General features: G+C 39.2%; 1 protein-coding gene across 3 annotated transcripts; it reads left to right on the top strand.

The window, feature by feature from the left end:
• Nucleotides 1-1,018: 1,018 nt before the first annotated feature.
• larp4ab (La ribonucleoprotein 4Ab) lies at nucleotides 1,019-14,035 on the top strand. 3 transcript variants are annotated; one of them, XM_061784395.1, is made up of 15 exons: nucleotides 1,019-1,392; nucleotides 5,090-5,228; nucleotides 5,370-5,604; nucleotides 5,694-5,830; nucleotides 6,106-6,209; nucleotides 6,398-6,508; nucleotides 6,676-6,729; nucleotides 7,177-7,389; nucleotides 7,770-7,864; nucleotides 8,788-9,000; nucleotides 9,106-9,160; nucleotides 10,701-10,865; nucleotides 10,950-11,077; nucleotides 11,156-11,318; nucleotides 11,949-14,035. In XM_061784395.1, the coding sequence occupies exons 1-15, from the start codon at nucleotides 1,390-1,392 to the stop codon at nucleotides 12,330-12,332; spliced, it is 2,199 nt and encodes a 732-aa protein (XP_061640379.1). In that variant the 5' UTR covers nucleotides 1,019-1,389; the 3' UTR covers nucleotides 12,333-14,035. The 3 variants fall into 3 exon arrangements, with proteins under 3 accessions (XP_061640379.1, XP_061640381.1, XP_061640380.1); XM_061784396.1 differs by lacking the exon at nucleotides 1,019-1,392 and adding an exon at nucleotides 2,252-2,519; XM_061784397.1 differs by lacking the exon at nucleotides 6,398-6,508.
• Nucleotides 14,036-14,180: the final 145 nt, after the last annotated feature.

The following is a 14,180-nucleotide window of genomic DNA, read 5'->3' as shown; positions in this document are numbered from 1 at the left end:
TGATTCAGGGAAGCTCCTTTTATACCCAATCATGGCACCCACCTGTTCCCAATTAGCCTGTTCACCTGTGGGAGGTTCCAAACAGGTGTTTGATGAGCATTCCTCAAGTTTCTCAGTCTTTTTTGCCACCTGTCCCAGCTTTTTTGGAACGTGTTGCAGCCATAAAATTCAAAGTTAATGATCATTTGCTAAAAACAATAAAGTTTCAGTTTGAACATTAAATATCTTATCTTTGTAGTGTATTCAATTAAATATAGGTTGAACATGATTTGCAAATCATTGTATTCTGTTTTTATTTATGTTTAACACAACATCCCAACTTCATTGGAATTGGGGTTGTAAAACAATGATCAACGTTTTCGCTATTTTCTGACATGTTATGGACCAAACCAGTAACTGAATCATAATCAGTTCATGGAAAAAATAAGTCAGTTTAATCTATTACAAAAATAATCGTTATTTGCAACCGTAGTATGTATAACCTGCAACTGGCATGTTGTTAAACCTGAAGCAGCCTCAGAAGGGTATATCAGTGTAGTAGCCCTTTGCATTAATCAGTACTCAAGAAGTAGCTCTTTTTCAAAAAGTGTGCTATTGTTTAATCGTTTTTATTGCTTTTATTTAAGTATTGAACAATACAAAAGAAACAACAATCGATGAATAAACAGTAATTGGAAAACAAGATTTTGCAAAAAAACTTTAATGCAAAATAATGTAAATTATTCGATTAATCAACGGAATGAATTATTCATAGAATGATTGATTAAAAACATATTTGGTAGTGACAGACTTAAATCTCAATCAAGGTCTGAACCGTGGTTGACTTCTTGACATCATGTCGTCATCTGCAGTTTCTAGCCCCCCCCCCCCGAACGACTGCAGTCCTGGGGGGGTGCAGTCCTGGGGCGGGGGTGCAAACTACGCAACCCTCATTGGAGAAAACACTTAAAATATGACAATAAATAAGAATTGTTTGTTGTGTTTGTTCTCATATTGGCCGTAGATGTCGCTATGGAGGCGAAGTGCCGCCTTGCGTAGCTGCCGGTCGCGACTCGCGAGCAGAGGACGCAGCTGTCACGCGCTGCACCAACAGTCCATCGAGGCCAATCGGTTCAAATGAGGCTTTGGTCTTAAAATGGGAATTAATTTATAATCCTAAACAAGTAAGATAGCCATTCGTGAACTTTTAAGTCGTAGCCTGGCGTGTATCGTGCTCCTTGTGTTTGGGTTCGGCGTGTTACCGGGGAGACTGTAGTTGAGAAAAAAAATCCACACTCTGAAGAAGTGTGGTGGATGTCTTAAGAGCATCCTTAAGGAATCTAAAAGCACTTGGACATTGTTTTACAACTGCGAACTGAAGCGGGCGTCGTCATAATATCCAATCCAAACATGGTAAGTTTTTGGCCTAGCTAGTACGCTAGCTAACGTGCAACAACCTGTTCCTCCTTTTTAGTACATCACCCGAATCGCACTTAAACTGCCAGAATGTTCTAGTAACGTTAATACCAACAGTCTTCTCTTGTAGGTGTTTTTATAGTTACGATGATGATTTTTGTGTACTATTCCGTCCCCGTCAGATGCCCAAATGTTTAACCTTTAAAAAGGTGAACAACAAGTCACGGTCAACTAGTAAACAGAAGACTGTTAGCTAGCCATGGCGGCTATTTATGGTTCACCTGTCTTTAGATGGCGTCTTAAACAAACTGTCATTTGTCGACCACGTCTAGTTTATGTGTATGTGTGCGTCATGTGACATGACTGCGGTCTTTTAACGGTTTCTTTAATCTTTTTGGTTTTGAAATATATGCGTAATGTGCAGCGGTTAGCAGGCCTACACGTGACTCGCTGTGATAGCTGTTATACAACTGAAGCTAAGCGGCTATCAAAGGCAGCCGAGCGATGAAGGTTACGCTGTGACATAAGGCGGTGAATAAAGTGCCGGCTCAGTTCCGAGTTTAACCTGGGCGCAGCAAATATATTTGCTGATTAACAAGGCCGCGCGGATTCGTTTACGCGTCCTTGCGTAGACATTTGGAGGTTTTTTTTTTTTTTTTTAACGTCAGCGCCACGTGCTCCGACGCGCTCCACAACAGCGGCGCTCCGCGCCTTAAACAAAAAAAAAGGAAAAAAAAAAGAGGCAGCGGTCGAGCACAATGTGGCCTCTCAAATGGGTCTCGTCTTAATTTAATATAGATTGGAATACATTCTGTAGTTTTGAAATAAACACAATACTTATTTAAATGACGTCGGCACACACGCCCGGCTTGAATTCAGGCTGGATGAAAGGCTTGCGTGTTGAATGGAGCCTGCGGAGACCAATGAGGCTCAGGCTTGTATCTGCGTAGTAGTCGTGCGAACCAAACCGGATTATTGGATTTCAGGTTTACGAGCCTTTGCCTTACTGTCGCTTTGTGGACGGCGGACGCGGAATGTGGATGGCATCTTGCCGAGGGGATTGGTTACACTGAAAAATGAAAACCTGAAATATAACTTGGTGTAAATTCAGTGGTATCTGAATGGTATGTAGCTTTACCTGAACATATGGCACACTGGATGTTTTTTTTTAAATTTTTTATTTATTTTTTTATATAAATTTGGAGTTTGTTCCCTGCTGTTTGTTAATCATACTTTTCTGTTTTAAGTATATAGATTGCTAGTTTGAATTTACTGCTATAGGATTGTGTGCGTGTGTGTGTGTGTGTGTACAACCCCAATTCCAATATAGTTGGGGTGTTGTTAAACAACAGAATACAATGATTTGCAAATCATGTTCAACCTATATTTCATTGAATACACGACAAAGACAAGATATTTAATGTTCAAACTGATCAACTTGATTGTTTTTAGCAAATAATCATTAACTTTGAATTTTATGGCTGCAACACGTTCCAAAAAAGCTGAGACAGGTGGCAAAAAAGACAGAGAAAGTTGAGCAATGCTCATCAAACGCCTGTTTGGAACATCCCACAGGTGAACAGGCTAATTGGGAACAGGTGGGTGGCATGATTGGCTATAAAAGGAGCTTCCCTGAATTGCTTAGTCATTCACAAGCAAAGCTGGGGGTTCACCTCTTTGTCAACAAGTGTGTGAGAAAATAGTCGAAAGGTTTAAGGACGATGTTCCGCAACGTACAATTGCAAGGAATTTTGGCATTTCATCATCTACGGTCCATATCATCATCAAAAGGGCAGCCGTGGACCAATGGTTAAGATCGTCGCCTGCCACTGTGGGGGGCCTAGGTTCAAGACCCCAACTGTACCATCCGCCAACATCCCCCGGACTCACGGCTGTGGTGTCCTTGAGCAAGACACTGATACCCCGAAATGCTCCCCGGGCGCTTCAGCTGCCCCCTGCTCCAGTGTGTTCCATTAACATGTGTATGTGTTCACTGTGATGGGTAAAATGCAGAGAACAAATTTCATGTGCATGCATGCATGTTCATGACAATAAAGGTGATTCTAAAAGATTCAGAGAATCTGGAGAAAGCACTGCATGTAAGCGGCAAGGCCAAAAACCAACATTGAATGCCCGTGACCTTCGTTGCCTCAGGCGGCACTGCATCAAAAACCGACATCAATGTGTAAAGGATATCACCACATGGGCTCAGGAACACTTCAGAAAACCAATGTCAGTAAATGCAGTCCAGCGCTACATCAGTAAGTGCAACTTGAAACTACTATACAAAGCAAATGCCATTTATCAACAACACCCAGAAACGCCGCCGCCTTCTCTGGCCCCCAGCTCATCTAAGATGGACTGATGCAAAGTGGAAAAGTGTTCTGTAGTCCGACGAGTCCACATTTCAAATTGTTTTTGGAAATTGTGGACGTCGTGTCCTCCGGGCCAAAGAGGAAAAGAACTATCCGGACTGTTATGGACGCAAAGGTCAAAAGTCAGCATCTGTGATGGTATGGGTCTGTGTTAGTGCCAATGGCATGGGTGAAGGCACCATTAATGCTGAAAGGTACATACAGGTTTTGGAGAAACATATGCTGCCATCCAAGCAATGTCTTTTTCATGGAAGCCCCTGCTTATATCAGCAAGACAATGCCAAACCACATTCTGCAGGTGTTACAACAGTGTTTCTTCGTAGTAAAAGAGTGCGGGTACTAGACTGGCATGCCTGCAGTCCAGATCTGTCTCCCATTGAAAATGTGTGGCACATTATGAAGCGTAAAATACGACAACGGAGACCCCGGACTGTTGAACAGCTGAAGCTGTATATTCAGCAAGAATTCCACCTACAAAGCTTCAACAATTAGTGTCCTCAGTTCCCAAACGTTTATTGAATATTGTTAAATGAAAAGGTGATGTAGCATAGTGGTAAACATGACCCTGTCCCAGCTATTTTGGAACGTGTTAGCAGCTATAAAATTCTAACTTAATGATTATTTGTTCAAACTGATAAACTTGATTGTTTTTAGCATTAACTATCTTGTCTTTGTAGTGTATTCAATTAAATGTCGAACATGATTTGCAAAGCATTGTATTCTGTTTTTATTTAACACAACGTCCCAACTTGATTGGAATTGGGGTTGTGTATATATATATATGTATGTATAGGTATGTGTGTATGTGTATGTATTTATGTATGTGTACAATTCCAATGAAGTGACATTTTGTTAAACACAAATAAAAATGCATATGTGTATGTATGTATGTATATGTATGTATATATATGTGTATATGTATGTATATGTATATATGTATGTGTATGCATGTGTATATATATGTATGTGTGTGTATATGTGTGTATATGTATGTGTGTATGTATGTATATATATATGTATGCATGTGTATGTATGTATATATATGTATGTATGCATGTGTATGTATATATATGTATGTATATATGTTATGTGTATGTATCTATATATGTATGTATGTATATGTATATATATGTGTATATGTATGTATGTATATGTATATATATGTGTGTATATATGTATATATATATATGTGTGTGTATATATGTGTGTATATGTATATATGTATATATATATATGTAAATGTGTATATAATGTGTGTGTGTGTGTATGTTTGTTTCATTTTATCTGTGTTACAAACTGTATTTCTTTTAATATTGTAGGTCACCACAAAGGAAACGGTTCTGAACCCTAATGCCAAAGTGTGGCAGGAGATTCCTACCCACCAGAATGGTATCTCGGAGGGGACAGATAATTCCTCTTGGCTGCATACCTATCCTCACAATCCTGACATGACTGAAGGTATAAATTTTTGTCTTGTCACAATAGTCTTCCAAATTTAGTCCCACCACAGAAGGGTTATGCCATTTATTTACAAAAATGGAAATCCATGTATTGCTTTTGTGAAAATGTTGATATCCTGTCTTTCACCTCCCATATTAGAGTACCCTGATGTTCTCTCTCCCGCGGGAAAAGGATGCAACTCTGACTTTGCTGACAACACTGACTATGCCTGTGTGCCAACAGAGGACAGTGTGAATGATACTGACACATTTGATGCAGGGTATTTAGCTATTAACTCCCAAAGTGAGTCAACTGTTGATGTCACTCAAGAACCACCGATATTAGAGAGTTTAAGAGAGTCTTTAAAGAAAAAATTGGAGTTCTGCTTTTCAAGGTGGGTTCTCTGACTGCGTAGAAACAGATATGTATGCATTTCCTCTCCCATATTGCATTCAGATCTTATTAAGAAACTTGTTTTTCCAGACAGAACCTATCAATTGATCAGTTCCTGATATCGGAGATGGACTGTGATCAGTTTATTCCAATCTGGACCATAGCATGCATGGAGGAAATCAAAGCCCTCACCAATGACATGGATCTCATTGTGGATGTACTGAGAGGTACCAGTTCTATATAAAAAGTGCATTGTTAAATTTGATATACAAATTATAACTTTTGGGGGGGTTCTATGTTGTTAAAAAATGTTGGCCATGTCTTTGTTAAATTTGTGCAACCCCACTAAATAAATGTGAACTTGTCCAAACATTGTTGCAACTTTTACCTTCACCACTTTGCTTGTAAATATTGAACTGAAACTCAGATCATTGATGAATGAACAAAGTATCTCGGTGATTGCTTTGGATGGTTTTATTTTCATCTTTGGTCTCGATTACAGAATCGCCATTGGTTCAAGTTGATGAGGCTGGAGAGAAGGTTCGTCCAAATCACAGTCGCTCCATTATTATTCTGCGAGAGGTGCCAGAGACTACACCAGTTGAGGTAAAGATGACCCGATATTGCAAATAAAGTACTGTCATTTAAAACTTGAATGCTTCCCACACTTTTAACCTCTGTTATTATATGTCCTTGCATAGATCAACATTTGTTTGGGGAGAAAATGTTAATTGAAATTACATGTTGGTGATAATGCGACGAAAGCTGTATAACATGTTTTGCAAATGTTGCAGGAGGTGGAGAATCTTTTTAAAAGTGAACAGTGCCCAAAGGTGTTAAGTGCTGAATTTGCACACAACAGCAACTGGTACATAATGTTTCAGTCTGATATGGATGCACTTAAGGTATACAGTTATTTGTATTATTTTGAGCTTTTTTAAAATTTATTTTTAAAGCATCATTACTTATTTTAATTGCAAAAAAAAATCGCCTTATAGCAAATGACACTTTAAAGAATATATGGGGGAAACATACTGCTTGTTTCAAATGTAAGAATCCTTTCTGTCCTCAGGCTTACAGATATCTACGGGAAGAAGTGAAAGTGTTTCAGGGGAAGCCAATCATGGTAACTTATGCGCATTACTTGATAAGCAAGTCTGTCTACTGCTATTTTTGTCAAATGCAACTCATTAGAGAAAAGGTTTTTTGTTTTTTTTTGTTGGTTTTTTTTTTCCCCCCTGTCTATTAAATGTCATTGTTATGACCCCCCAGTGATGATCAGTATCGCGCTTGGAAGGACCCAGATGCACTGACACTGGCTGGGGAGAAACTTTGCTTTTTTGTTTTTTCTCTCTTGTTCTGTTCTCTCCATCTTCATCCCTCTTCTCCCACTGTTTCTCTTATCCCACCTCACCACCCCCTTCCTAGTCAGGCCAGTGTTTTATGGCCTAATGACCGTGAGATTATGAGATCTGAGGGGACAAAGGCGACAGTTATAATTTTATTACTGGAAATGCTGATGATTCACATGTTTAAAAACTCTAATCTCGTCATTATTGTTTTATCATTCCAGGCCCGTATCAAGGCAATCAACACATTTTTCAGTAAGCCGGGCTTCAGTAGTGTGGACCCGAGTGTGTACAACCAGCAGGCCCAGCCCCACGTTGCATATGGCTCCCCTTTATACATGCCGCAGGTGTACAGTGCTCAGCAGCAATACCCAGTCTATCCGGCCCTGGCCCAGTCCTGGAATGCTACAACAATGCCTTACTTTGAAACACCTCTGGTAAGAGCATAAGATTGATTCATTCATTCATTCAGTCTGTTTAACTTTTGTCTGTCAGGTAAGGCAAATGTGAGTAGTTTGTTATTTGCAATGCTGACGTGACTGCAGAGTAAAATGAAAAATAAAACAATATAGCAGAGTAAAACAATATCAAAACAAGCAAACAATCTAAACGAACAATCTACAAATACACCTGTGACAGTGGCATAATTGCATTATTTCATAGCACGTGATGAATTGTTCTGAACAGCTTTAAAAAAAGGTGGAGCAATCATGTATATTTCCCCCTCACTATTTAAACGATGAATGAACATGTACAGTATGTGACAATTCATACTGTGATTTTAATTTGCTTTCACTCTTACCACTGTGGCACCCAGGCACCATTCCCTAACAATGGATTCATGACTGCTTACAACACTGTGGGGAACTATAAAGCAAATTCAAGCAGTAATCTACCTGTGTGCAGGAACCGGTAAGTGAAATTCATGATTACAAGATTACTCTGTTTTTGGGGTTGAAAAATTAAAGATCTTTTGTGGTGGACTGTAATGTGATGGAAGTCGATCAATCAATTATGTCATTGATATTTTTTCCAGCACAGTTCAGCGGGCCCTCACCTTTTTTGAGCCTCAAACTGGTTTCATGTAGACATTTTGACAGACCGGCATAGAAAAAAATAAAAACAAATGATTAAAAAATACTGAATGTAGTTGTTTTAAGTAGTGGGACCGTTGCACCTGTTTTTTCTCTTCAAGGAGTCGGCCATTCTCATCTTAGGTCCCATAGCGTAGTGTTTTGTAAGATGGAGCAGAGTAACCAGAAAATTAAACATTTCTGTCATTCACTGTTTGCATTTCAGTTGTGCTTTTATTATATTTGGGGATAGATTGCATGTTTTGCAAGTGACATAAGATTTAGGCGACAAAGATGGAGCGTCGTACTTCTTCCCCCGTTCCTCGCTACCAATCCTGTGGTCCTGTTGGTATGAATATTTTAAGATTAGCGGTGATGAGAGTATATGAAGCTAGCCAGACTAACGGCGATTCTTATTCACAACAATTTTATTTTCGTGATCTCCGACCCACTCAGCTGTATGAAGACGGTTGCCGTGTTGGCTGGACATATCGTTGCTCAAGAGCATGATAGTCTGGTAATGGTAGCAGGCTGGCGAGTTGAAAGTCCTCTGTAAATTTGCCGATTTGAAGACGATATGTTTAGAGGTGATTAGTTGACTTTGAGCTTTAAATGTCGATGCAAATTAAGTTGACTAATCGGTTCAACCCCTCCTCTGTTTAACCTCAATGTCCTATTTTTTTTCTTGATAACCCTCTTGTGTGCTGCATGTGTAACATTCAGATATACTGCTAAAGAAATGGGTCTTTTCTGTGTTCCTAGGAATCATTTAAAGGGACAATTGAGGCCTGGTGACCCGCTCACATCCCCGCTAATGGCTCCTCCAGCTCTGATGGATGGCCTGTTGAGACCATTGACCTCACAGCACCTTCAGACACCTGGGACCTTGATTGGCACCACTTCAGCTAGCCTGCCTTCCCTAACCCCTAAAAACACCATGCCCAAAGGGGATCTATGCGGAGATGGACGAGCTAGGTTTGTTAATGTCATCCTGTTCATTCACTTTATTTTACAATGTCAGTGTACCCACTAAATCTTTGCCATTTCTTTCATAATGTCCTTTTTTCCCCTTTATTTCAGGACAAATAACAACTACAGGGGCATGAGGAGAAAAAGAGATGATGAACATACTATGGTCAGCAACTTTATTATTATTTTTATTTTATTTTTATTTTTTACTTTTTATTAGACTTAAAACACACACAAACCACAATTTCATTGAAGTTGGGATGTTGTGTAAAATGTAAACAAAAACAAGATAAAATAATTTGCAAATCCTTTTCAACCTATATTCAATTGAAAAAAAACTACAAAGACAAAATATTCTTCAAACTGATAAAACTTTTTTCACTCATATATGTATGTATTTATTCACTCGTTCTGAATTTGATCCCTGCAACATGTTCTGAAAAAGCTGGTACAAGGCAACAAAACACTGTGAAAGTTTTACATAACCTTTTACATAACCTTTCCTTTTCACAACACTGAAAGTGTTTGGGAACTGAGGACACTAATTGTTGAAGCTTTGTAGGTGGAATTATTTCCCATTCTTGCCTGATGTACAACTTCAGTTGTTCACCAGTCTGGGGTCCCCGTTGTCGTATTTTGCACTTAATAATGCGCCACACATTTTCACTGGGAGACAGGTCTGGACAGAGGCGGGGGGGGGGGGGGGGGGGATACTGGGGGCATGTGCCTCCCCACCTTTTCCCCCATGTGTGCAATGGGCCCCTTTTCAGAAATGGAAAATTTCAAATTTTGTTCTGCTTACATGAAAAATGTGTGGTGTTGTCACCGGTGCTTGGGAGAGGTTGTTTTGGGATGTCCATTCAAGGAGGGCTTGAGGTATGTTCACATACTTTTAAGCCTGCTTGCAAGCAGGTGACAAAACATGTAGCCCAGCAAGCGAGTGCTAGCACTAACGTTTGTACGTAAACATGCCGGCGTTCTGTCGAATCATGCTCTAAAGCTTCAGTAATCATTGGTTTGTGCGCTTGAATAAATGTTGACAAGGGTGACCTAGTATGTTGACAACGGCAAGCAAAGGAGGCAGTACGGCAGTCACAATACGCATCCTATTGGGTGACGTCAAGGAGCGCTGTCGGAGAGTTGCCGTTGATATGTCACACTACACGGAAGAAATCCCCCAAAAAATCAAACATGATAGACTTTTCATTCTGGCGTCGTAAGGCAATCGTAGGACCAATTTGTTGGTTGTGGATAATGTCATACTATGAGAAGTTTTGTCGTTCCTGACAAAATATTTCAGGCCCGATCTTGGAACTAGCAAATCGGGCCAATATCGGGGATAAAATCCTATAGTCTGATCTTGGCATTACCTGTTTTCAATTATCCTGTGCACCTGTGCAATGTTCCAAATAAGTGTTTTTATTTTTTTAAGCATTTCTCAACTTTTGTTGCCCGTCCCAGCTTTTTTGGAATGTGTTTCAGGAATCAAATTCAAAATGAGAGAATATCTGGGGGCAAAAGAAATCACAATAACATTCTTCAGTTTGAACATGAAATATCTTATCTTTGTAGTGTATTCAATTTAAATACAGGTTGAAAAGGATTTGAAAATTATTATATTCTTTTAATTAGCATTTTACACAATGTCCCCACTACATTTGAATTGGGTTTTGTTGTCTAAAACGTTGCCTAAATTCATATTGCAGAAGCCAAGTCCTGTGACAGAAGTCGAGGCACCACCTCCACCAAATTTTGACCTGGCAGGTTCCAATTTCCCTCCATTGCCAGGATGTGTGGTTAGTGTAATGGAAGAGAAGACACCAGAAATGCGTTTGTCTGATGTTGTACGTGGTCTAAAAGTAACCAGTAAGGTAACTAGTGACCTCTCTGATAACCAACTTCTACCTGGAGGCTCATGTCAACTCTATCTTTACCCTCTTCTATACTCTTCCAAGGTTGTATGCAACAAGGTAAATGAAAATAAACCTTCAAACATCTCAGAACCTCTAGCTCTAAGTCCTGTTAGCCCAGATGTGACATCTTGTGCAGTGGCGACACAAAAACCAGCCGAGCCTGTTACAAGGTAGCGTTTTCCTCATTACCTGGTGTTTAAAATGAATAAAATAATTACATCATACTTATGTAATTCCTTGTTTTTCAGCATTTCTTCACCAGTCAAGGAGTTTGGTGAGGCCAACATTACCATTCCAAAGGAAAAAGTGTCATCGTCCATCAAGCCTGTTAATCCAACAGAACACGCTCCTTCCACCTGTAGCTACACGGTCTCTGAAGTAGCAACTCCCCTGTTTCACACCTCAGAACAGGTAAAGACCCACTTCTCACTTGGGGAAACTCTTTGCAATATCAACTCTTAGCCCCCTACTAATTAATGATGCATCCTTTTAACAAAAACAAAGGCAAAGTAGTAGAAATGTCAGATTTTGAATGTATGATCAGATTTCAGAAGGGGGTCCATTTGTGTTATTGTCATTTAAAAATGCAGTAATGTCCAAATGTCTCAGCACTCATTCTTACAATAAGTATCCCAGTAAGTCGGATAGATAATCAGGGCTCTAGAGTGCGACGTAATTTCTCAATGGTACGCCAAAAAAAAAGTCACGCAACTGCACCTAGCCATTCGAGGGAGAGAAAAAAAAAATCTCAGTAACTTTAAAAGCAGGCACACATTATATCCATTGTGGTCTCCTAAACCCGAGATAATGAAATGCCAGGAACAGTGATGTCAAGCTTTAAATATCGATATGGAGTAATGAAGTCGACTAATTGGTTGAACCTCTCATGTACAGTGCTTAACATAAATGAGCACACCCCAACAGAAATTAACAAAAACTGGGTGTATTCATTTCTGTTGAGTGCTGTGTGTTATAGGTAATCATGGTATAAAATGTTTTATCTTGACATGTATTGATTTCTTTTCTTACCTCTCTAACCAGGAGCCAAAAAAGCTGAGCTACGCAGAGGTGTGCCAGCGGTTGGCTAAGGATGGACCACCAGCACAGACACCTTCTCCGGTTCCCCCTGCCTCTACGGTCATTCAGCCCCTTCAAGAGCTCAAGGTTAATAGAGGGGAGGACCCACGTGCCAATAACAGGCATGCTGCAGATAAATCAGAGAAATGTGGAGACCGCTGCCCTCCTCGTCAAGCCACGCGCACATTTTACGGCTTTAATCGATCCACCCGAAATGGAGGTGCGGGGCTGAAGATTTGGGAGCATCCCAGAAACACTGGGGGAAACTCAGGCAAACCCTTCTCCCCTCAGCGTGGAATGAGGATGAGTGGCAAGGAACAGAACATACCCCCAAGGTCACCAAAATAACTGAACAATCTTGAAACCATGATAAACTGAGACACAAACGTGTAAATATTTAATGTATGCATATTTTTTAAAAAAAGACTGTAAATAGGAATATTTTAGGTTTAAGATGCTTCTGACGGAAGAGTCTTGTGCTGGCTTGTGAGAGTTTAATTTCTTAAATGGTGCATCAGCCCTTATCTTCTGGATTATCACAGCAGTACTGCCTAATTTGTTTTACTTTTTTTTTTTTTTTTTTTTTTTTTAATATAAGCCTTACTCATTTGTGAAGTGTGAGTGGCTGGTCAATCTATTGCGGTTACAAAAAATATGTTTATAACATCCCCAACAACTAAAACAATACTAGTCCTTCATTATCTGAAGTCTAGCATGTAAAGGCTGATATATATTAGCAATATGAAGTGAAGCTGAATTAGAGATGGTAAAATCAAATACAAAAATCGAGAGACCGTTGTTTGAGCAACAGAATTTAGAATTTATAATTTGTTCCTGCCAGTGTTGTTACTGTAATTTGTCAGGTGGAGGCATTGGAGACATGCAACTGTCATAATTGCAAAGTCTTTCAGCCTTTGTTAGTTTGTCTTTCACTACTAGTTGGTTTCCAGTTATGGAATAAAACAGTAGCTGTCAACTTCTGAAACAAGGTTCCATGAACTGTAAATGCTCATGGACTTCAGAGTATTTTGCTTATATTGTTTTTCCACTAGGATATCGCTCAATGCTGGGTTGCTGTTTTAATGGCAGCTTTGTAATCTTCAAATACAATAACAGTGGCATTCTCTGAGTGATATGTTCATTGGTGATTAGCATGCTGTCACATCTTTTCTTCTATTGATTTGTGCGACGAGGACGTTTTCGTGGTCAGCGAGTTAAGGCAATACTCTGGAAAATGACTTTTCCCGATTATGGTCAAATGCAAAGTGATTTAATAGCTTTGAGTGAGCTTTTGTTGGATATTGGCACATAGCAAGCTGCTTGATGTGTCCACTTCTCCCATTTTGCTTAACAGACCACCACCAGTTATGTACCTTCATTGAACATAGTGTGACCCAATACTTGGACATGAAACCCGGATTATGAATAAAATGCATATTGATAAAACATTTAATGTAAAAGTAATCAACATGTTTGTTAGGTGTGGCTGTACATTTAAATAGCCTTTGATTACTTTTGAGTATTGAATGAATGTTTTTGATGGCATACCACTTTTCTGTTTGGTTTTATGTGATAGCTAAGATGTTTTTTTTTTGTTTTTTTTCCCAGTAATAAGTGTTTGTGTTATTTCAGTGTTTAACTTCAGATTCTGATAAATATTTTGATGAACTTAATCAAGTTGACTTTCGAATCAAATTAATGGTCTTTTTTTAATCTTCAGTATGTAGTCTGGTAGTGCAAGTGGGCTTGTTAATAACGATGCAAGGTATGGAGTTAAAACCTTTCAAAAATAGTGCAAATCATTTGACCTTCAGATGACAAAACTAATCCCTCTGTGGTTTTGTCTTCTGTTTCGGATTTAGAATCATGTTAAAGCAAACAAGTGCCTTATTGTTTCATTTGAAGTGTACCCCATCATATCTGAATCGTCTGTTAAGTCTTACACTTGTCACTATGAAACATTTGCATTTGTAAATTGAATTTACACACTGGTATGAGATGTATAATTTTTATTTTGGAGCTCGATGAATGAAAAGGTTTTTTAAAACGTTTCTGATTGTGCTTTCACACTGTATGATTTTTGGGTTAATCTACAATGATTGGCTAACGTTTGAACTGTATCACGTCATTGTTATTGACTTTCCTGAAATATCTGTGTAAATGTAGTTAAAACCACAAATGCCGTCAATGGGTGGT

Source organism: Phyllopteryx taeniolatus, chromosome 9 (assembly GCF_024500385.1).
Source record: "Phyllopteryx taeniolatus isolate TA_2022b chromosome 9, UOR_Ptae_1.2, whole genome shotgun sequence".
In the NCBI taxonomy this organism is placed as follows: Eukaryota; Metazoa; Chordata; class Actinopteri; order Syngnathiformes; family Syngnathidae; genus Phyllopteryx; species Phyllopteryx taeniolatus.
This window is presented reverse-complemented; position numbering and strand designations above follow the sequence as displayed.